The sequence below is a fragment of the Dioscorea cayenensis genome, chromosome 1, assembly GCF_009730915.1.
Source record: "Dioscorea cayenensis subsp. rotundata cultivar TDr96_F1 chromosome 1, TDr96_F1_v2_PseudoChromosome.rev07_lg8_w22 25.fasta, whole genome shotgun sequence".
NCBI classification, from domain to species: Eukaryota; Viridiplantae; Streptophyta; class Magnoliopsida; order Dioscoreales; family Dioscoreaceae; genus Dioscorea; species Dioscorea cayenensis.
Genome location: NC_052471.1, coordinates 5,210,240 through 5,235,502, shown reverse-complemented (window position 1 = coordinate 5,235,502; position 25,263 = coordinate 5,210,240). Strand labels below are relative to the sequence as shown.

Genomic DNA, 25,263 nt, shown 5'->3' with positions numbered 1-25,263 from the left:
TTGTTTGCACTAATATTAAAGCAACCAATGTCATTTTACTATAAGGCCCAGTCAAATCTTTTGCAATGTGTCCTGAGACTCACAACGAAATAAATATGTATCGCACGTGTTCATAGATATTTTCTTATCTCATATGCTACATAAAAGTTAAAAGCTTCACGTCGATTTCAACTTAAATAAAAATGTTCCTTTGAAAGAAAACAGTAAACAATAGTTTTATATAATATTTCCCAATAAGCCGGGTTGTTTGACTACTTAATTATATTAGTGTCAGATTGAGAAAAGCAAACATCAAAAATATCGTAACACAAAATTTTTCATATCGAATTAATATATGAATAAAATGGATAAATCGCGAAATTTATTAAAAAGCTGTTGAAATAATAGATCATTATTTTAAATTATTTTTGTTCATAATTAATTATATAAAAATATCTATTGTTAATTAAGAATAAAATTTTAAAGTTTAGCTAATTCAAATTTTAATTAATATTAATTGATACAGCTTCCTCAATTTCATGTCAATAGTTAGTTAGATTTTGTTTAGATTCGTTATATATATAAATATATATATTGGGTTGTCCTCATCTCTATTTAGATTTGTTATGCATGACATGTGCCAAACTTACTTCTTGTGGAAAATACCAAATCACACGTTATCATATTTGGAATATGAAAATGCCACGGAGAACATTTGCTACATCACGTTTCATGTACGTGATGGACAACCCTTAATATACATTATCATCTTTGGAATATGAAATGGCGATGGAAAACATTTGTTATATCACCTCAAACCAATTAATATTTTATTCTCACATTTCCACCTTTCTATTTGATTCTATACATGACGTATCATACAAAGTGACACTGTATAGAAACACCGGGTCAATTTCACCAGTTTGACTGGACCATCAATTTGCACGTTTTCGGTACATCATTTTTGCTTGACTTTCTTCATATTTTTCGTTCTCTTTTTCAAATGTCTATTTTTATTATTATTATTTTCTTCAATTTTTCTTCCATTTAACTAGAACTATCAATGTATTCCTCTTCAGTGATCAATTTGTTCACAATTTGTTTTTTTTATTTTTATCAAAACTCTATTTGCCATTATTGTATTTAATTTTTCTTCATTTCGACTAGGTTGCCTTTGTCTATTTCAACGATTGATTTATGCATGGCTTTCTTGTTTTTTTTTTAAATTATTTTGTTTTTTTAATGTTTAATGAGCAATATTATTTCGAATTTTTCACTCATCTCTATGTAATTTTAGAGGTATTTGGTTGTCATGAGTGGAATGGGCGCGACTCACATGGTATAAACCCTTATTTGGGTGTGGCGTAATGGAACTGGGATGAGCATTATTAAGGCATGGGAGATTTTGAGTAAGGAGTCGATCACAATCACCACAAAATTGAGAGCATTGTCATTCCTTGATAGATAAAATGATGATCCTACCCCTTATATTAAAATATATTCAATTCAAAGATTTTTTGATTTTTGCATGATTAAATTAAAAAAATTAAAAAATTGTAACTATTACTATAAGAAATTTATTTATTTAGAAATTTTCTTATTTACAAAAATTAAAATGGCAATCCTACCTCTTATTTAATTAATGAACTTAACCATTAAATAGTTACTATGACTTAGTTTTCATATTTAAAGTTAAATAGTTATTTATAATAATAAATATTTTAAAAAATATAATTAGTTATTTATTATGATTAATTAATTGCTAATTAATGATATTAACAAAGATTTGGATATTAACAAATAGTGTCATATATGAACTATTAAAGTTAAATATTTATTTTAAAAATAAATTTATTTTAATACTTAAATAATTTAAAAAATAATTGTCACAACTCATTACTATATATAAATATAATAATAATATTCATTTATATAAAAAGCATAACAATCATGTTATCATATTTTTTTTTTTACTTTTCCTATTCCCAATAAACTACCTGGTCAATCATTCCAAACAAATATAGTTTCCATTCTCATGTCTTTTCCAATCTCTCTCATTTTTATTATTCCTCCACTCATTTCCATTCCATCAATCTTTGCAACCAAACGCGCTCTTAGTGTAATGGACCTTGGTGCATGCATTATAAAGCAAAGAAATTAATAGCAAAAGAGTAATTTTTTGAAATAATAAATAAATAAATTTTATGTGAAATTACTGTGATTAGAACTTTTGAATTTTTTTTTTTTTTAAGAATGCAACCAAAAGACTTTGCTAAAAACCTCTCACTAAGCTCATAACATAGACTACATTGTGTTTGAACTTAAGAGCAGCTAATATGTCTAATATGCTTGCTCAAACCCTAAAATAGAATAAAGCGAACAAACAATCCAATAAGGACTTAAAGATTTGTAATGGTCCGCCTTAAAGCCTATGTCCATGAGCTAAGGTGATGAGAAAATTCCACTATATATAATGATGAAATATGAACTAGCACAAATGTAGCACCTTGTGGGCCCTATTAAATATTGGCTTGATATCTTTGGGATGAAGCCAAAACTTGATCTCGTTTAATCCAACGGTCTAAATTACTCTATTATTTAGATAGGATTATGTTTGTTGGGTGTTGTGTAATGAGAGAAGAGAGAGAGAGAGAGAGAGAGAGAGGGTGAGTTCTCTTGTATTTGGAGAGATGAAAGAGTGAAAAAGGTGTAGAGAATAGCTATTGTTCTTACTTGATCTCATTAAAGTAAGGTAAGATCCTTGTTTTTGAGGAGAGGTTAAGTTCATAGAGTTTAGTTATCCTTTTTGTAGCTTTATACTTATTTCTTGTACTCTTGGACTCTTGTTATTTATAATGATATAGTGAATCATTGTTCTCCCATGGATGTAGCTTTTATATTAAGGAGGCTCAACTTAAGGAAGATCTGCATTGTCTTAACCTACTATAACTTTATTTTAAAATATTAATAATTATTAAATAAAAAATAAATAAAATTATAATAAACAAGAATTTAAACATGTTTGATACCCATACCTCCACAAGTTTTATAGACTTTCATGACTGCATAGATTGGATATCTACTCAATAATAAAATAAGATTAAGCTATTTATAAGATTATATCTCAATTAAAAGATCAAACATGAATGTTGTAGAAACATAACTATCAAAGAGTTTACACTCTTTTAAAAATGGACATAGAAAAGGCAGGTGATTACGCAGACTGCCACGTGTCAACATTTGATTGGTTAATTCAAATTCATTTGTACGTTGGATTCCTTCCCGAGAATTTGAATTTGAATGGGTCCCACATGTAATTTAAATATATAATCATTTCCCGAAATTTGGAAACTTATACTTGCCGCCTGTATTCCAACGGCGATATTTCAAACAATATGAGTTAGTATATAATAAAATATTAATAATATAATACAGAGTCTAGCATTTGGGGAACAAGGTAGGTATCAATGTATACTTATTAAACTAGAGTCTAGTTGTTGGCCCCTGTTACGAAATTGACTGTCCTTTGTTTAATGTTGCACGCTTGGCCAGGAAGCATTTTCTCTATGTATATGACCTTATACTGATATATTATTATACAAGATGGATAGAGAAGAAATTATGGCTATTTATCTGTTGTTTGTTCACTATGGCCCGACAGAGCTCATTAAATGCATCCACGGGATATGTATTGCGGAAGCAATGAAGAAGAATCCCCAGTCTATTCTTGAGTTTGTCAACGCCTTGCATAAACATGAAGAAGCCGTGTACCGTATGCTACGTGTAGCTGTCAGTGCAAATAAAGAAGACAGGGATGTCTCTGCTGTTTCTACGGTTATTGACCCGAGTGGAAGTAATAAAAAATAAAAGTTGACCACTCAGGTGATGGCGTGTCTTCTAAGTGAATGTTCTGTTGTGATATGTACTCGGATTTATCCGTTTATTATGCACCGTGCTTTAAATGTATTCAATAAAAAAGGTGTATGTTATGATTATAAAAAATTTCACATCATTAACCAGGATAATTAATAGACAATCACAAGTAAAATATCATTAAAAACATTTAATACATGTTGAACTGGACTTGGGCTGAGTTTTTTATAGATATAATATGTTGTTTAAACCGGCCCATGAAATGCTTGACTGTCCTAATTACATAATTAATGAAAATAACACCGAAACTACTAAGAAAATTCATAACATTACATCTAAATACATGTAGAAAGTTTTCTGTACGTGGACGTAATGTTGTCCATATACGGAAGATTAACCAGCATTTGTTAACACCAAGAGCCTTTCGTAGATTATAATTGAATCTGATTTCCATTGTCAGCCTATCCTAGTTGTTGTTGCATGGCCTGTCCAAGTAATCCTTTACTTTGTAATACAATGGATTATGGAGTTCCCAATAAAATATGCCGGTATTTGGTTGTTCCTCTATAAGTATTTCTCCTGTTCTGCTGTCCATTGTTAGTTTGAACAATCGGATGATGGGCTGGTGTTATTGTCTCCTTCTCGGGCCATAATGAATAGATTATCCAATATGAACTCGAACTGGGCATTTTTTAAGGTCCTCTCTTAGGCCCATATTTTCAGGCTTGTCAAAGAATTCCTTGTAGCTTGAATCGGTACCCGGGTTACATAATACAATAGATGGTATTCCTCCTTTGATACGAACTGGCTTCCGTTATTTGTAGTTAGTTTGCCAGTCTCATTGTGCACGGATGAGCTCCCTCCAGTGCTTTATAGCTAGATAACCTGGTGATACATCATCAATTACATTGTATAATACATGTTGATGAAATGTTGATGGATTGAAATCCAGGTGACCACATATATAGTTATGTTTACCCAATGACCTGGCCCATGCAGCTTTACCAATTCGGCTTGGTCCTTCAATAATCAAGCTAGTCGGCCGAATACATTCTTCCATATGGATTATTATATTTTCCCCAGGCCGCGTAGCGTCATTAATCAAGAAATTATGATTAATCCAATCATTCATTACCCGTGTAACCCTAAAAGTTGAATAATTCCAAAAAGATGTGTAAGGATCTAGGAGTTTGTAAAATATCCTTTCATAGTTGGGTCGTAGGTTGTGGTATTGTAATGTAAAATTTCTTGGGTCATGTTGCCTGATAATCTTCAAAGCATCTTCAGTTGAACCTGAATTAAGAGCCTCATCATATATAGTTGATAATGACACTCTCCCGTTCCTTGCTGATCTTTTGTCTTACTGGAATGTGCCCTAGTCTACGTAATCATCTGCTTTTTCTATGTATGTTTTTACATCTTCACTTGACTTTGTAGACTGGATGTTTGGATGATAAACAATAGAAGAACTAGGGGAAACAATATCAAATAATCTTTGATTTGTTACCTGTGCTCTTCCTTCTAGTTGTATTAATGCGTGGAGATGTGGACTCCCATCTTCATGTGTCTCGCTTGCCACTCTAATGAATTTCTTATTACTGGGGAGAATAACAACTACCAGCTTTTCCAGGGCATATTCCTTTGATAAAGAACATCTTGGATAAGTCAGGAATATATTCTTAACATTTAATCTGAATTTCCTGGCTTGTAGTGGCATTTTTGAAATTTAAAGAGTTTACACTCTTGTGAATAGTTGCAGGTCTTCAAACCATAAAGATAAGAGTGTACACTCTAGTTTAGCAAGTTGATGTGTTTTACTTAGAAACGCCTCCATATTCGCTTCTTTAGCCCTAAGATAAAATAAAAGCCCATGGTCAACAAAAGAATGAAATTTTATACTAGTTTGGTGCTAAACATGAATAATCTCATGCTAAATGTAGTTTAAATGATATGTAAAATACTTGTTTTCAAGCGCTTATCAGCCTTCGGGCCTTAGGCCATGACAGAATTGTCAAGAGATAATTTATGTTTTCAATATGTTCAATATAGTTGGCTAGTCTTTGATTGTGAGTATTATGTGTTAAAGTTTTATGTATCTTTGTATTCCTTTATGTGGTTGTAGTGATGTTGGTTATGTCTATAATATATTAGACTCACTTTGCATTGTATAGTTCTCTAGATGAAAGCAATGGAGATCATAGGTATGAGTATTAGGACTAAACTTTCCCTTTGGTTGTATCCAACATCTATCTCTCAATCAATGTGTTGAAAAATCTACAGAAAATTGTATTTGTGTGATAAATCAAGCATTGTCTCTTCATACATTATCTCTAGTTTTCCTTCAATGCTTATAGGGTGTTTGAGAAATAACCTCAAAGAGTAGCAACCCAATATTTTTGCAACATTTTACATTGATTATTAAGATAGCTAAAATTATACAATTTGCTTCAAGCTCGGTTATTATGTATTTTTTAAGCATCTTTCACCAACATTGTGGTATCAAGAGGGTGATTTGGTACTGCTTCTTCCTAAAATACCTTCTTTATATATTCCCCTAGTTAGAATGATTGTTCTTATGTATTATCATCAGAAAAGTATAGAAACTTGGTTTTTTGGATTTTGGTTATTGTAATCACATCACTGGTGATAAAAAATAATGTTCTCACAACTTGATGGAAGCTTTTATTCCCAAGTTGAACTTGGAGATATCAAGAAGGTGTGGATCAAAAGCAAAGGATTGGTTGCAGTCCACACTCAAGAAGATAAAGAAAAGAACATTTGTGATGTGAATTACTCACCAAGTATCACTCAAAACCTCATGAGTTTTAGGCAAATGATGTAAAGAGGTTAGAAGCTAGTGTTTGATGATGATCAATGTGAATTATCAATAAAAGAATGAAGCAAGCTGTGGCTATAGGGAAAATTAACTTGGACAATCTTTTCCCTCTCAAGCTAGAGACATTATAGAATTTTGCATTAAAGAATGAACCTATTTACAATTATTAGCTTTGGTATCTTTTGATATAGTCAGTTGAATAACAAAGGTCTCCAACTACTATGATAAAAGAAGACGGTGATTGAATTGCTACAAATACAAAGCTATAATAAAACTTGTGAAGGCCACATTTGTGGTAAGCTGCATCATCTCCTATTTCCAAAAATAGCTTGGAGAGCTTCATCTATGTTTGAGCTTGTGTATGCAGATATGTATGGGCAATCAAAAACTCCATCAATGATATACAAACACTATTTCATTATTTTTGTTGATGATTATACGAGGATTGTTTGACATTATTTTCTTGAACAAAAATCAGATGCCTACACTACTTTTTTACACTTTAAAGCTCTTACTGAAAAACAAAGTGGATATCAAATGAAGACTCTTTCAACTTATAGTGAATAAGAATTCATTTTAAAGTGCTTCTTTGGTTATTTCAAAGAAAATGGCATTCAAAGGAAGCTGACTGTAAACCATTCTCCTCAGCAAAATGGTCTGGCAGAAAGGAAGAACCGAACTATTGTTATGATGGCTCAAAGCATGCTACAAGGAAAAGGCCTCCCCAATAAATTTTGGACTGAAGTGGTTAATGTAGTTGTCTAATTTTTGAATCGCCCCCCAACAAAAGTTGTTATTAAGAAGAGTACATTTGAAGCTTAGTACAATCGAAAACTAGTTGTTAATAAGATTAAAGTCTTTGGATGAGTTGCCTATGCATTAATTCCTTCTCAAAAAAAAATTTGATGTGAATGGAGAAAAGTATATTTTCATTGGCTATAGTGAAGAATCCAAAGGCTATTGACACACCCCTTGCCTATCCGCAACTGTACGAATCATAATGTAATAAAGTGTATCCGGAGGATTAGGTAGTTAAATCCACAGATAACAGAAGTACTAGTAATAACTACGAACCTCATTATTTAGCCTCAAGTAAGAAGTGGGATGATTAATCACGCAAGTAAGTAAATGAGAAAAAGCAAGCAAGCAATAAAAGAAATAAGAGGAAAATCAATCAAGATGAATGGGTACCCGAACAATGCTCCCCCTAGAATCTTGTAATAAGTGCTGGACTAATAGAATACTTCCTAATTAACTATAGTTGAGTCACAGGAAATCCAAAGACACACTGAAGCTTATCTCTAAGCAACAGATGATTAGTCCCTCACAAGGTCCCAGTGGAGAATTCTCTCAATGTCTCACACCAAATATGACTGATTGGAGTTCTAGAGATTCCAAGTGTTTAACCAGATTCCTAAGGATAGAACAAACCCTATCTCTAGGTAAAAGATCTCTAATTCCATACGAGGTCCTGGCCACATACGATTGCAAAGAGCTTGTCGAATATGAAGGTAGGGGAAATCAAATTGGAATGGAAAAAGGACACTGCACTACCTCACAGCTTACCCTCTCAAGACTTTTTCAATTTCAGTGAATCTAACTCTAGCGGTGATCTCTCTCATCACAAAATTAATTAGAACATATAACCAAGCTAAATGTAGCTAATAAGGATTGCATGGCAATGAAAACAAAAGATTGGAGCTCAATGTAAAACTCAATTAAAAGAAGAAAAATCAAAGTTGATACAAGATTAGATTTTAAGGTTCCCATGAACAAGTACCAAATAGGGGTTTATCTTTTGATGGAGCAATATAAAATCTAATAGATAAATGAATAAGAATAAGTAAAATCCATAAAGAAAACTCTCCTTTAAGTCTGTGACGATAGTCATAATGAGCATCTCTGTTGCCTTCAAGAATCCCTCAAACAAAGCTAGTACATCACCCCCAAACAAGTCTTTAACAACTCCCTTGATAGCTATATTGATGAAGGAATCGATGAAAGTTGGTGATGAAACTCTTCCTTCAATGCAAAGACCTCCTTTCTAAACCCTAGCCGCCTTGTTGGCTCAAACATGAGGAGAAATATACCTAAAATTCATACAAGTGGCCTTTTAAAAACAAAAATTGGGAATTCACATGACTTCTAACAAGGTTGTGTGGAATGCCGTGTGCTGTTCTGGAATTGATACAATATACTACTATAGTATAGCGTGTGACTACGCTTGTGAGGCCACAAGGGCATGTAACTTCTTGGCTCTTCAAATTGTTGAAATCTCCTCTGAAAATCATACATGGGCTGGTACACAGCTTGTGACTACCCTTATGCCAATTTGGCCTGTGATAATAGCTCTAAAACACCCAAAAGTCGGCACACACTCCAATATGGATGCCAATGTCCCATGTGTTTACCCTTGTGGCTCACAGAAAAGCTTCAAAAATGCTCCAAAACACTATATTTTCTTCTTTTCTTCTCAAACCACCTTCACACACTCTGATTGCACAAACAAACACAAAATACATTATATGAGTGAAAATATCTGATAAAGATCATGCTCAATGTACATAAAATGATGTGCCAAAATATGTATAAATAAACACTTATCAGCTACAGGCTATTCAATCAAAGCACTAACAAATTAATGATGTTTTGTGATGTTGTGTCTTTGATTAAATAACATAATAGAAATGGGAAAAAAAATGAAGAAATTAGCTTGCAACATGATCATAAAACCTTTGAGTTACTTCGTATAATGACAATTTAACAAAATGCTTATCAAGAAGCAACAACAAGTTCTGATTTTTCAAGAAATCAAGTTCAGCCATAAGAAGATTATATTGATATATAAACTCCTCAAAAGTGTCAACCCTTGATAGATATAAATTCTTCTTGAAATACAATCTTCTTAGTGAGTGAACTAGAAAATTTTTTAAAGCACCAAAGAAGGAAGTTTGGAAGAAAGCAATGGATGTAGAAATGCAAATCATTGAGAAAAATCATAGTTGGGAGTTAACAAGTCTTCCGAGAGGAAATGAAGCAATTGGGCTTTAATTGATCTACAAAATCAAGTATAATGATGCTGGAAACATTCAAAAATACAAAGCTCGATTCGTTACAAAAGGATATGCATAACAACTTGGTGTGGATTTCAATGAGACATTTGCCCATGTTGCAAGAATGGTGACAATTCAAAATATTCTTGCCTTAACAATGCAAACGGAGTTAATGGTATATCATCTTGATGTAAAATCAGCCTTTTTGAATAGATAATTGCAAGAAAAAGCATATGTGAAGCAACCAAAGGGCTATTGCATCAAAAGAAAGGAGGATAAGGCGTATCACCAACACAAAGTCTAATATGGGTTGAAACAAGCTCCACTGCCTTAGAATACCAAGATTGACTCTTATTTCTTGCATTATGGTTTACATAGAAGTCCAAATGAGCCATTGCCTTGTGTGAAGAAAGAAGGATGTGGAGAGTTTTTTAAATGTTTGCATCTATGTTGATGACTTGATCTATACAGAAATAAACGGGACAATGATAGAAGATTTTTAAGAAGAATATGATGGAAGAATTTGAAATGATTGACTTGGGTCTAATGAAATATTTTCACAATATCCAAGCCAGGCAATCAAGAGGAGATTTTTAATTCTCAAGAAAATGTATAGAATATTTGTTGAAGAATTTGGCATGGCAAGGCGTAAGGTTGTTACTACAATAAATTCCAATGAAAAGTTGTAGCAAGGTGAACATAAGCAAGAAGTAAGTATATTTTGTGGCAATATGTTAGCTATTGCTATAATGAAAAGGCTTTTTTCCATGCTAGAAGAAAGTATGTTAAGCTGTGACATCATTTCATCTTTGATCTAGTAAACAAAGATGAAATTCTCTTGGAGTTTATCAATACACATGAAAATGCAATTGACTTTTTAACCAAATCAGTTGCAAAAGAAGTGTTTGAAATGTTCAAGCAACTATTGAAAATCACTAATTAAGAGATTATATATTTCACTGAGGGAGTTGTGTGAGATCATTGGGATTATGTCCAAGGATCTAATTTGTAGTTGATTTTGTCATCAAACAAATCAAGTTGTACCTTCAAATTGATACCTAATAATGATACAATAGAAATTTGATCTTATATAAATTTGACACGTTGCACACAAGGAAGATTATTTTCATTGAAAGCACAAAAAAAAATCAACAAACAATGTGTACCAGTATTAACTTTTAAGAAATAACAAATTGACAACAACAAAAATGTGCAAATGGTTCTTCATGGAAACATAGGATCATAGAAAATTAGAAGCTTGCGCCGATGAGCTAAAATTTGAATGGGTACAAGAGTTTAAATTCTATCAGAAGCTATCCTTTTGCCGATGGCAATTCCATAAAACATGCAAAAATTGCTAAAGAAGGAACACATAATATGACAAATATATACTAAACTTGAATCAAATCAAACTTACCACTTTTCTCTTTCCTTTGGGAACTTTTGTCGAACATGTCATATGCATCACCACTCTATCCATCACAAGATGAAACCAAATAGAAATTCTTCCTAAAAACTCTAAGAAATAAAAATAAAAATAAAGCAAAAATAACCAATAGAACTCTAATCAAATACAACTAGAAGAGTATCCAATAAAACTCTAATCAACCTTTAAGAAGAGTTTGAATTAAACTTTCACATTAGTGGTTAGTGGGCTCACAATGAGGGGCTTACTTTAATGATCACATGAAAAAAGTAGATGAAGATGGAGAGAGGGGCTTGAATTTGGTAAGAAATCAAAAAACAAAAGAAGGGAAAAAAAAAGATTATGACTCACTGTGATGAAGAGAGGATTAGCAAAGGACCTTTTCTAATTATTTAATCTTTAATCCCCATTCATTTTAGCTTCAACCTTTGTGTGCTTGGTTTAATGTTAATTAATCAGTAACAAATCACAACCATTCAGTCACTTCAAGACTTGTAAAATATTTGAAAATAATCGTCTCCAGGCAACAAGATTTGTGATATTTGTGTAACATTTCATACTACCATCTCAAGGCAACAAGATTTGTTGATAATACTCATCTTGAAATGGTAGGGTTTCCCTTTTCATTCTACCATATCAAGGCAAACACTAATAGGGTTTCCTGATTCTGTGCAATTTTCAGGAAAAGATGGAACTGGGCCGCAATCCCGGCAGTTGGGCTTTTTGATGGGATCATTATCCTGTGGAACCATTAGGTAGGGAAATTTACCCCTATTGCTACTTCCATATGGGCGTTACACTTGGTCATCACTTCGGGAGGTTTAATCTGGGTCTTCACAATCATCTACAACTCTCAACTTCTCTTTGACCACAAGAAGCTTTGGAGCAATCTCTCTGCTATGACTAGACTCAACATCCCCTAGATCCTTGGTGGTGACTTCAACGCTATTTTCACTACTGAGGAGCACAAGGGGGGTTCCTTTCGTGATTATGCAGCCAAAGCTAAAAACTTTTCTAAATTTATCTTTGACAACACTCTCATTGATTTGAACTTCAGTGGTCCTCGTTTTACCTGGTCTAATGGCCACAATGGTTTGGCTTGTCTTTGGGCCAAGTTGGACAGTTTTCTTGCTAATGCTACTTGGTTTTCTACTTTACAAAACTTTTCCAATAAGCATCTAGCTAGAACTAATTCTAATCACTACCCTTTTTTCCTTACCATTCATGACTCTCAGCACTCTAAAGCTAAAGTTTTCCATTTTGATAACTACTGGTTAGACTATGAAGGTTGCCACAATAGTGTTTTAAAAGCTTGGAATATTAACTCGTCTTCTTCTCACCTTCAAGCTATTTCGCACTCTATTACGTGTACTAAAAATAACCTTCTTAAGTTGAGATATGCAGGCTTGAGTTCCATTGATTCGGAGCATCAAAACATTGAAAGTGAAATCACTTCCATCGAAGAGACCATGTCTACTTCTTCCAATATGGAGCAGTGGAATCACACTTGACTTTGAGCTTTTTACAACAGACATAAAGGTTTACTTCGCCAAATGCTATCTTCTGGGCTCAAAGAGCAAAAGTTCATTGGCTTGGCCAGGGGGATCATAACTCTAAGTACTTTCATAGCACTGTCAAAATCTGGCACCATCGAAACAAAGTGACAATTATCAAGAATCTTTCAAGTATGTCCTTCAATAACCAAACGGAGATTGAGGATTGCTTCTTAAAATTTTTTCAAAATCTTTGGGCCTCTTCCTCCCACCTACCAACTGATTTTATCTTTAAAGCTATGCCAGATGACTTTGCCACTCTTTCTGATGAGGATAGGGATGAACTGATTAAACCTCTCTCGAAGAAGGAAGTCTTTCATGCCCTTAAATTGATGTCTTGTGGAAAAAGTCCTGGTCTGGAAGGTTTAACTGTGGACTTTTATGTGTTTTACTGGATGTTATTGGTGATACCCTTTTCAAAGCTATTTCTGACTTCTTCTTTACTTCTAATCTTCCCAAGTCATGAAGAAAAACCTTTGTGGTTCTCATTCCTAAGAAAGATAATCCTTTTTCAGTAACTAACTTTAGACCTATCTCTTTGTGCAACGTTGGTTGTAAAGCCATTTCAAAAATTCTCTCAAATTGACTCAAAAAGGTTATTCATAATCTAGTTAGCTTCGAGTAAAGTGGCTTCTTTCCTGGCCGCACAACTTTTCATAATGCCATTGCTGTGCAGGAAGTAGCTCACTCTTTAGAAAGCAATACTGATAAGCCCACTGGGATGATTGTGAAAATTGACATTGAAAAGGCATTTGATACTATAGAATGGACAATAATTCTTACTGCCCTCCAGAGATTTCACTTTCCTAAACTTTGGATTTCCTGGATAATTGGCAAGAAATATTCTGTTATGCTTGTTCATCTGCCAAAACTTTACTGGGCAAAAACCAAACCTCCTCAAATCCAAAATCTTCTTCCCTTCCTGGTGTAACAGAAAATTCAACTCATCCATATCCAAAATCTTCTTCGCTTCCCGTTTAATTATCTTGGCATCCCCATGCCATTTCTCCTAAAAAGCTTCTCGTTAATCACTTTAAGTTCCTACATTACAGGGTCAAGAATTCGATCCAAGCCTGGAACCATTCTACTATTTCTACTATTTCTACTACTGGTCTAGCTGTGCTCATTAATAGCTCCATCCTTACTGTTCCAAATTATTACCTTTCTGCCATGCATCTCCCTGACACTTTTATCAAAGAAATTTCAAAGTTGGCTAGGAACTTTCTCTGGGGTAGGACGAGCAATTGAAATGGCTTCCATTCCATTTATTGGACAGTTACTACACTTAGCAAATCTGATGGGGGCTTTGGTATCTGCAATCTAAAACATGTTAAACATTCCCTCATGACCCAAAACATTTTTGCCATTCTTAACTCTGATAATAAAATTTGGGTCAATATTTTCAAAACCAAGTATGGTCAGTGGAATGTTTGGAACTTGGGTTGCTCCAAGCGCACTTTGTGGTTGTTCAAATATTTTTGCGAAATTACTGGGATCATAAAAAAATCTTAAAATCTCTGCTTGCAATCCTTCTTCTCTGAACTTGTGGAAGGATCCTTGTATTATGGTTGCCTATTAACTTGAAACCAACTTTCATCAACATGGATTTGCTTCATGATAACCTGACCCTAACTAATCTTATGGACCTTGATTGCTTCGATCATGATTCTCTGGTTCATACTTTTGATTGAAATCTGGATTGGAACTGGTTAAACAAAATTGATGTTAATGCTCCTCATAATCATTAGATTTGGGGCTCTGAATCCACTAAAACCACTATGGCTTCTGTGGTTTATGATTGCCTCAATTCAAGCATCGAGAACTACTAGTTGGGTTGGCATCAAATCTGGCACCTTAGGGTTATTCCCCGCATTTAAGTTTTCATCTGAAAATGAGCCCACGACAAGTTGCCAACTAGGGCTTACTTATATGATCTAAACATTGGTCCCCACTCGCTCTGTAAGGTTTGTGATTTGCAACTGGAAACTACCAAACATGTGATTTGGGATTAATCCAAACTCTCCCCCTGCTGGTCCAGAATCTTGACCTACTTGGGCCTTTCTCACTTGCACCACTCTTTCCTTAGCTCAAGACAATGGCTCACCAAATCTATCAGTAATTCTCACAAAAATCTCTTTGGCAAAGCTCTTATTGCTACTACTGCTTGGCTGATTTGGAATGAGAGATGTAACCTCATCTTCAAGAAGTGGAAGCCAAATTTAAACTCCATTATGGACAAAGCTTAGTCTTACTGTTTAGAATTAAACCTCTACGATCTTGTCAAGGGAGTACTTTAAACTCAGAACTACCCAAACTGTTATTACAATTCATTCTGATGCTTTTTGGGACTTGTTTTCTCAGGAATGTGTTCTAGGCTTTGTTATTATCCTAAACTATAACCAGATTTTACTTGCAGGGTCCAGGGGTTGCATCTTTGATTCACCAATTCAAGCTAAGATTGATGTTATTATTCTCGGTCTTACCTTCTGTAACAAATACGGTTGGATTCAAAATCACATTTTTTGTGACTATGCAAGAGTTAATCAGATGTTGAGCAACCTTCAAATGACTATAGTTTGGTGTTTCCACTCCATCATTCACCATCTCAAGCTCAACCTGAAGCACTTCCCCAACATCTTTCTGGAGACCATTGATCGTGACTCCAAAATTTTGGTGGACTCTCTTGCTTACTATGGACGCTTAATTCCTGAACTTTCTCTTTTCTCGCAAGGACAGGACCGTCCTCACTGGATTGAAGACATTTGCTCCTAGTTGAAGCTTTCTTTTTGATTTCCTATTTTTGTATTTTGCTCTCTTTTTCCTTTGTTAGCTTTGGCTCTCTTTTTGCCAAAACTCATCTTGAAGCAATTGCACTCATCAGTTCAAAATCAGTTGGTACAATCTTAATGATTTTAATAATCTTAACAATTTCACATGCAATTTTACCTTGATGCTAAATGTTTTTTATTTTCTGTGCTAGTTAACACAGTTTATATTGTGGGATCACAAACTTGTACAATTTTACGATTTAAAACACTATTTTGACAACATTGCCTACATCTAGTAGAGGTTGAGATCATTGCCGATGTAAAAAAGGAATAGACTCGTGACGTGGAAGGTAACCTGGGCGAGTTTTGAGATGCTGGCGAGTTTTGTCATTCTTATTTTTATTATTTTTTAGAGGCAGAGCAGGAGAGGAAGTGTGTGACGTGGATGCCATGTCATTTGAGAGAACTATTATATGAAAATAGTATTACTTTTGCTTTTATGATGACTTTTACAAAACATATTTTCTTATTATCATTATTATTGTTATTGAAATATATAAATAATGGGATATAAAAAAATATTGATTCTTGCAAATATTCTGGGCATGCATATGACAGACTTTCATTTCCCCGTGTGGCACCTAACTAAAATAATAAAAAGGCTCGATAAGTCACCGTAATAAGTGCAAAACAACAACAACAACGTTTGAACTTAGTATGCCTAGTGGAGAAGGGATGCGACTAAACATATATAAAATAAATAAAACGCCAGTTTTTTCTCTTCTTTTAGTGTGCTCTCTTACTATTTGATTCCCATAAAAATAAAAACTAAAAATTAAATTAAATTAAATTAAAAACCTCTGTTACTATCTTTTTTTTTTAAAATATTGACAACAATTGAAAAATCAATTATACATCCAAAACATTTTCAAAACCATACAAACTAATATAGCCCTAAATTAAAGGCACCCTTTTTTGTCTAATCAAGTATCTTGCATGCCCACACTGTTTCCAACATTGATGAATTTGTGCCTGCACTTTTACAGTTAACGTTGGGTTAATAATGGAACGTCTAGTGATATTTGACTAAATCTGTCTTAATTCTTTCCTCCTAGTTATCTCCATTAATTTGTAAAGTGCATTGTTAGCTCTCTTCACACCCTCCTTTATTTCTCAAGGAATGACAGTTTGAAATTGTTGTTTTAAGTAAATGCAAAATTCTCTTTCCTCCTCGAGTGACTAGACTCAAGAGAACAACGTGACAATGTGTTATTCTCAATTAAATCATTCTATCAATTTTTTAATTACAAAGGTTGATATGGGATCTGCTTTTTAGAAAGGCTACTTGTTTATTAAAAATCAAACTTTTCAGCTATTTTGGTTGGTATAAAAACAACCTTGGATAACTTAGTGAAGAGATGCCATTTTCTCATTAATCATTAGATATTTACTTTACAATGCTACTGTGGAAATCGTAGATCATTTTTTTATCTGCGGTCTTCAAGCTATCATCCCCTTACCTCCTTGATGGAGCTTTCATTCTCTTGGAGAATCAATCTAGATAATGATATCGGAGAGCTGAAATCTTCTTATCTGGATCATATTATGAAGCATTTAACTCGAAGAACAATCATATTTTCACCAATTTGATTATTATTATTAGATCGTCAGAATGTTTCTTCTGGGGTACACTGCACCTTCATAGTTGAAATAGCAAAAGCTAGAGGAATTGGCTACCACTATCATGCGCAATTTTGATTTCACTATTTGAGCTAGCACTATTTTGGATGAATGTTCTATCTTGGACATGAAGGATGAAGATTAATTCGTAGTTTTAAGCTACGTTATCATGGATGATCTCCTTATATGATTGTTTTTTAGGAGCTATATGTTTTTTTTCTCAATGTCATCACTTTTATGTTTTTACTATTTTTGACCAAAGCACTTGTAATGATAATTGTGATTTTTATTATATTTATTTTTTCTTCAAAAAAATATAGACAAAACAAGTATCATAGACATGTATAGGCATGGAGTTATTACCTTCAATATACTTGTACCCTCACCATGTGTGAGGTTTGAACTCATGTTCTCAGCGGGCCACGAACATCCGACACAAAAAACTATTTTTGTTTTATTATTAATAATATTTATTTGCTTTTTCCTTAATAAATTGTTTTGATTTATCCACGTTTTTTACAAAAGAAAAAAAAGGAAAAAACATATCGACTTAATTTAAAAAGTTGCCTATAAAAGCCATATCTATAATCTACTCATTCCTTTATCTTTCTTGGCATATCTTTTCACATCTTTATGGACCTTAATAAATTTTATTAGAACACTTCGACATTTAAATGGGCACGCACTACCGAAAAGTAAACTAAAGAAATCAACACAAAACAAAAAAGAACACCCTTATAATGGCATATATTGCCAACAACCACCAAGAATAAAATCTCACTTATATCAATGGCCCTTTGATCCCCACTTCCTACATCAGTGCTTACACTTTAGAACAACCGTGCTAATCATTTTTATTGAAGACTTGGATCTATAAAAACCAGTTCATTTATCATTCTCATTATTTGATATTCCAAAGCAATATAATCAATCTTATATTCTCAGTTTATTGATAGCTTCTTTATATCATGAAACCTTATTCAGCTATGTTTTTGGCAACGAAGCTCTTGTTTATTTCCAGTGGAGTGGTAATACTGAGTCTCGTGATTTCTGCTGAAAGGCCTACAGCTATCAGCGTGGGAGCAGCTTTTCCCTTCAACTCTACCATAGGAAAAGTTGCGAAAATCGCTATACAAGCCGGTGTCGATGATGTCAATATCGATCCAACCGTTCTCCGGGGATCCAAGCTGGTTCTCACCATGCAAGACACCGAATGCAATTGCTACACCGGCATGACCGAAGGTAGATGCCATTTCTTTTGATTGCTTAAGGTTTTTTTTTTTTTAACCTTGTGCCCCATTCTAGTTTTTTATCTGTATTTTGTTTTTGTTTTTAAATTTTGACATGTGAATTTTAATATGACTTGAGAAGATACTGTTCATATAAATGCAACATCATCTAGCCACAAGGATAAAGAAATTTTAAAAATGCTCTGTTAGGAAATTTAAAAATTTAAAAATAATTATTTTAATTCACTTGATTGCCAGTGGACATCGAAAGCTTTTGCATGTTGATCTAGGACCTTGAACTTATCCGCTCCCGTTTGGTCTATCCTACACCTAAACCAATGGCCAGTTGGATTCCACCTAGATCCATCTTGACAGCTTTTGCGTGTGACATGATTGGTTTACACTTTATTCCAGAGCTTAACAGGCTCGTATGGCTAGAGTTGAACCTGCCCATATGTCCATCAACCTTGATTTTAGTAATCATACTCCTTGTCCTGCAACTTTCCGCTTTGAGAAATTTTGGCACACTATCGAACAGTTAGGTGATTGTATACTAAATTGGTGACGAGAGCTATAGCCATCAATGTGTAGTACATTCATCCTTGCCAAGAAGTTAACTGGTGCATGTCTAATTTAGTCCACATCACCTAAATAATGGAAAGTTCATGTGCATATATGTGAAGGACAAACCCACCTTATCATATTGGTTTTTTGGAATTGTGGGTTCTCCGTTATGTGCATCATTGATTTTTGCTAAGAATAACTAGTGTAGGGTTGGGATAGAGGCTGATCAGCCTAGGGTTCTGACCAACAGAAGGGTTGATCAGGAAAAGCCCAAGTTAAGTGTCGCTGAGTGTAGTGCTGTTGAGTGAAGCGTGCCTAACTTGATGAGGACGTCAGATTTGATCAGTGGAGCAATGTTGCAAACTCTGTTTAGTCCCACATCACCTAATTAAAGGGGAGTCAATGCACATATATATATAGAGGGTAACCCTATATTATCAAGCTGGTCTTTTGGGTTTGTGGGTCCCTCACTATGTGCATCATTAGCCTTTCTAAAATTATATCAAAGTCTTTGGTTAAATAGACATTTAGTGAGTTGCTCTCTGGAAGAAAAAAAAAATCTACTCTCTAACCTTGACTTCCTTGGTGTTATCAAGGAATCTAGATTGTTAATGCCTTCAGAATCTCTAAAAGAGTCTTCCATGTGACTTGAGCTTGGCATTGTCTTACTTAAGGAGGAGTTGTATTGGAATAGTGCTCCTGTTCGACTTAGCTTAAGGAGGGGGATTCAAATGCAAAGTTTTTCACTTTTAGCTAATGGTTGCCTCAACCACAACTTTATCCCTCACATCTTCCATAATTATGCTTGGATTGAAGGGGATAACAATATTGTGCCCTTTTAAGGACAACATATGTAACCAGTTTAGCAAGAAAGAAAGATTAGATTTAAGGCCAACTAGGCCAAATTATTTTTGAACAAAGTCCAAGTTGACCTTTCATCCTTTGAGTCCCCTTTTACCCTTTAGGTGATTAAATGTGTAACGTTTAATCTCAATGCTGAGAAGGCTCTAAGACCTAATGGTTATCCCATTTTCTTCTTCGAATAATAATGTAACATTGTAAAGATCAACCTTCTCAAGCTATTAAAAACTTTTATGATGGCCATGGTAATATGAAATGCATTAACTAAGCCAATATTGTGCTTATCACTAGGTGGATTTGCTACATGGTATCACTGGCTTCCGCCCTATTAGCCTCATTAACTCATCTCCAAAGATTATTTCAAAGATCTTAGCCTCTCAATTAAGAATTGTTATGAATAGTCTAGTCAATGCTTCCTAATCTACCTTTATAGAGGACGGATGTATTATGATCAATATAATCACTATGGAGTTGATATTTAGACTTTAAAAGCAGGATTTCCCTGGCAGCATTTTTAAAATCTATTTTGTATAAGCCTTTCATATGATTAACTGGGATTTTCTCCTTAATATCCTTGCAGCAAGAGACTTCAGTTTTTATTGGATTAGTCAGATTAATAATAGTCTCTCCTCCTTTAAGGTGGGCATACTTATTAATAGGGTGCCTCTTATCTATATGTCAACTAGCCTAAACTTAGGTAGGGAGATCCCTTTTTCTCTAGCTCTAATACTCTTAGTGTTATGTTCACTCATGCACTTAACTCTGGTATTATTTACTAGTTGTCCCTTAGTTGCCAAGGAAAAATGTACAATATTCTCTAAAATATGAATAACCTTATCATATTTTGGCTTGCTTCAAGCTCTCTTCTTGGAAGACAAAAGATCTTTCTTTTCAAGGATGACTCACACTATTGAATTTGATTCTCTCAATGATCTACTTATAAACAGATATGTAAATCCTGTGAGTAATGGGATGGCTCTAAGACTTTAATAATGCACTGTTGGATAAATAGAGGCGGAAGATCTACTCTAGTTAGACTTGTGTTTGTCTCCAATCTTTTATTTCAACTACCATTATAGGGGCTTCTCATGGAACCTATGTCATACTCCATTGAAGAGCAAGTACAACATCAAGGTTAGGATCACTCAAATTCTACCCATCTTTTGTATTCGTCTAGCAGATTTTGTATGGGATGAAGTGTGTATATCTTTCTTGTGTATGATAGATGGCTTAACAATTGGGCTTTTAGAGACTAATTAATGGCCTGTTCTTTCTTGTGCTTCCCTTTACCCATCAATCCCGGTCCATTACTTCCATGCCAACCTCTCCGATCCTATGTCTATTCCATGCAGCCTCCTTTTGAGATTTGGTAGGCCTCATAGCCTTTCTATTGCCCTACTCAAATGCTTTCCACAACTCTAAAACGGTTTTAGACTCTCAAGTGTAATAGGGTTTTCTTTGTTAGATCTTTCTGTTAATTCCTTAATAGTGACGAAATGAGGTTCCCCAAAGACCTATACTCTAGAAAAACCCTTGTCCTAGGGAATCAAAACTTTAAATTGCCTTTCTTAGGATACAAAAATTCTCACTCTAAATAATCTAGTGATGCGGCTTCATAATATTGTCTACATCAACATGTGTCATTTGTTATGCTATTGTGGAGATGATAGACCACATATTCCTGTAGTTCCCATGTAATTCTTGTATTTGGAATCACGTTGACCATATTTTCAGCCTAACTAGATATCCAACCTTAAATCCTAAGTTTTTTTTTTTTTTTTATAGGCTCAACCTAGGATCCCAAGTTTGAGATAACTAAGATCTCTTCATACATTTCTTTTCTAGACATTTGTAGCATAAGACTAAAAAAGACTTAAGTTAGGAGATTCTGGAATGGATATGAAATGTAGGGTTGGCTTCTTGTTTGGGGAAGCTCTTCTACTAACAAAAAATTCAATTGAAGATCTCTAACACTTTGCCATGATAGAACAACCATAGGGGGAGTAGTCTCTTTAGATGATCATTTCCTGTAAGCTCTTTCTACATGACTCCATCTCTTTTCCTATCACTGTAGGATCACCTAACCATCTCTAGATATTCCATGTCACCTCCATGAATTTGTATTGTGCTATATATTTTTATATGTATACTCCAATGTTTTATATATCTCTACTGCATATCTTTCTCTCTATAGTTGTACTTATAATCTATTTCTTCCTTTCTACTACATTTTGGATGGTTTATCCACTTTTTTTAAATAAAAAATAAAAAATCCGTCACATTACATTACAAGCAAATATATCATTCAAGTAATACAAGATAATCACATATTTCAAACAATACATCATTTATTTATTATGTGAGTGTTAAAAATAAAATAAAAGACATAATATAAATAAATTTAACCTTCCATGCATCTGCTCACTTGTTCCATATTTGTTCACTATTTGTATTTCTTTTTAATTAACTTGGGTAGTTTATCCACTTTTGGTTAACAAAAACAAAACAAAATTGTCCATCTAGTATGCATTTTATTTTAAATGTTTTATGTCTTCATAATTTGTTCTAAACATTCACTGAAGAGATTGAATTAGTATTATTCATATAGCTTTAAAGTTCATGGAGAACAACATTGTTGCCATGATTGGTCCCCAGTGGTCTTTGATAGCTCAGATCATCTCGCACATCGCCAATAACCTCCAAGTACCTCTTCTCTCCTATGGTGCTACTGACCCAACACTCTCTTGTCTTCAATTCCCTTACTTAGTGCGTACTACTCAAAGCGATACTTTTCAGATGCAATCTATAGCTGAGATCATCGATTACTATCAATGGAGACAAGTGATAGCAATCTACATTGACCATGAGTATGGCCGCAATGGCATATCTGCCTTGGGTGATAAACTTGCAGAAAGAAGATGCAAGATCACCTTCAAAGCTGCATTGCCACCTGAACCAGACAACAAAGACATAATTGATTTGCTGATCAAGGTTGGAATGCAAGAGTCTCGAATCATAGTCTTGCATGCAAATCCAGCTGTTGGTATCACTATCTTCTCGGTGGCAAAATCTCTTGGTATGATGGAAAATGGGTATGTTTGGATTGCAACAGATTGGCTTGTTGCTCTGTTAGACTCGACAGGAGCACTTGATCAACAAACCATGGACTATATGCAAGGTGTTTTATCCCTGCGAATGCATACTGCAGACTCAACGAGGAAGGCAACATTTGCTTCAAGATGGAGTGAATTGGCTAACAAATACTCTGGAAGTAACATTGGGCTTCATTCTTATGGGTTGTATGCCTATGACAGTGTGTGGGTACTTGCAAGAGCATTGGATGCATTCTTCAATGAAGGTGGTTCAATTTTATTCTCTAATGCCTCAAAGCTGAGTCTTTTCAATGGAGGCAAGCTTCTACTTAATAAGATTAAGAGGATTCGGATGGAAGGTCTCACAGGTTTGGTTCAATTTGATCCAGATGGAAATCTAATTCATCCTGCATATGACATCATCAATGTGGTGGGTTCTGGACTTAAGATGATTGGTTATTGGTCTAATTACTCTGGATTATCAGTTATATCTCCTGAAAAACTCTATAATATGCCCCCCAATAAATCCAGTGTCAACCAAAAGCTTAACAATGTTATTTGGCCTGGAGACATGGTCATTAAGCCTAGAGGTTGGGTGTTTGCTAACAATGGGAAGGAGTTGAAGATTGGTGTGATTAATAGGCCTTTTTTCCAAGAAATCCTATCAAAAGACCTGGAAACCGGCACTGTGAAGGGATATTGTATTGATGTTTTTACTGCTGCAATGAACCTATTGGACTATCCTGTTCATTATAAGTTCATACCTTTCGGCGATGGCCTAAACATGCCAGATTATCAAGAGATATTATACAAGGTTGCTGCAGGAGTAAGTTTCTTACTTTCATATCACTTTTCTATTCTTGTCTGCCCTGTTCTTTTACTTTTATCTGTGTTACTAGTTGTCATGCTGATAATAGGAGATTGATGGAGTTGTAGGAGACTATGCCATTGTCACAAACAGAACACTGATTCTTGATTTCACCCAACCGTATATCGAGTCTGGCCTTGTCATTGTGGCTCCTCTCAAAAAACTAAGGTCCAATGCTTGGGCATTTTCAAGGCCATTCACTCTGAAACTCTGGTGTGCCACTGGAGTTGCCATTGTTCTTGTTGGAGTGGTTGTATGGATTCTTGAACGTAGAGTTAATGAAGAGTTCCGTCATGGTGGCAACCCAAGAAAACAAATATTTACGATCTTCTGGTATACATATATATATCTATATATATATTTCTATGATTGTGCTTGTGTGTTCATTAATCTGATTTTGAATCATTTTGAATTTTTTTCAGGTTTGGCTTTTCAACTATGTTCTTCTGCCAACGTGAGTGAAAATTTTTAACTGATCATCACAGTTCTTTTGAAGTCAGCTTGATTTGCTTATTGTGTTTAATTGCATTGTTTAGAAGAAGAGATTAGAAGCACCCTTGGACGCATTATCATGATTGTATGGCTGTTTGTGGTGTTAATCATTCAGTCTAGCTACATGGCGAGCTTGACTTCGATACTCACAGTACAACAACTCTCTTCAAGCATTCGAGGCATCGACACACTAATAGCAAGTGGTGAAAGCATTGGATTTGCTGCAGGTTCATTCGCGGAGAATTACATGGTGCAGGAGCTCAACATTCCAAGATCAAGGCTTAAATCTCTTGCTTCCCCTGATGAATATATTAGGAACCTTGAGCTTGGTCCAAACAATGGAGGCATTGCTGCTTTTGTTGATGAACGTCCTTATGTCGAGCTTTTCCTTTCAACACAATGTCAGTTCACTACTGTTGGCTCTGAGTTCACTAAAGCTGGCTGGGGTTTTGTAAGTTCACAATAGAATTCCTATGAATTTTGTTGAAAGTTAAAGCAGTAACATTAGTATTGTTTTTTATTGTTTTTTAATGTAGGCATTTCCACGCGACTCTTTGTTAGCAGTTGATGTATCTACTGCAATTCTCAAACTCTCAGAGAATGGGGATTTGCAGAAGATTCGTGACAAATGGCTGACGAGGAGTGCTTGCAGGTCTGCAAACAATGAACTGGACTCCGATCGGCTTCGTTTGAGTAGCTTTTGGGGCTTGTTCCTCATCATTGGATTGGCATGCTTCTTTGCTATACTCATTTACCTGTCCTTGGCACTCTACAAATACATTCAGTTTGCTGGCAAATGTAGTATCCGTGAATTCCTTTCTTTTGTCTGGTTGACTGAAAGAGGAGGTGAAATCCAGTCGAAGAGTTGAAGGTTGAATGCTCACGAAGCTCATAAGGGCTTTTTGTGTATGTGTCTAGTTTTTGTATTAGTTATTTAGTATAATTGTATTTGAACATGCTGTAAACTAGATCACAAAATGATTAAGATT

At 34.5% G+C, this 25,263-nt stretch overlaps 1 protein-coding gene across 2 annotated transcripts; it reads left to right on the top strand.

Moving 5' to 3' along the window:
* The first annotated feature begins 18,099 nt into the window (after positions 1-18,099).
* LOC120259004 (glutamate receptor 3.1-like) lies at positions 18,100-25,263 on the top strand. Of its 2 annotated transcripts, none has more exons than XM_039266523.1 (6): positions 18,100-18,410; positions 22,431-23,740; positions 23,832-24,115; positions 24,205-24,236; positions 24,319-24,725; positions 24,811-25,263. In XM_039266523.1, exons 1-6 carry the CDS (start codon positions 18,137-18,139, stop codon positions 25,141-25,143), a joined length of 2,640 nt encoding a protein of 879 aa, XP_039122457.1. In that variant the 5' UTR covers positions 18,100-18,136; the 3' UTR covers positions 25,144-25,263. The 2 variants fall into 2 exon arrangements, with proteins under 2 accessions (XP_039122457.1, XP_039122464.1); XM_039266530.1 differs by having other exon boundaries at positions 18,326-18,410; positions 22,417-23,740.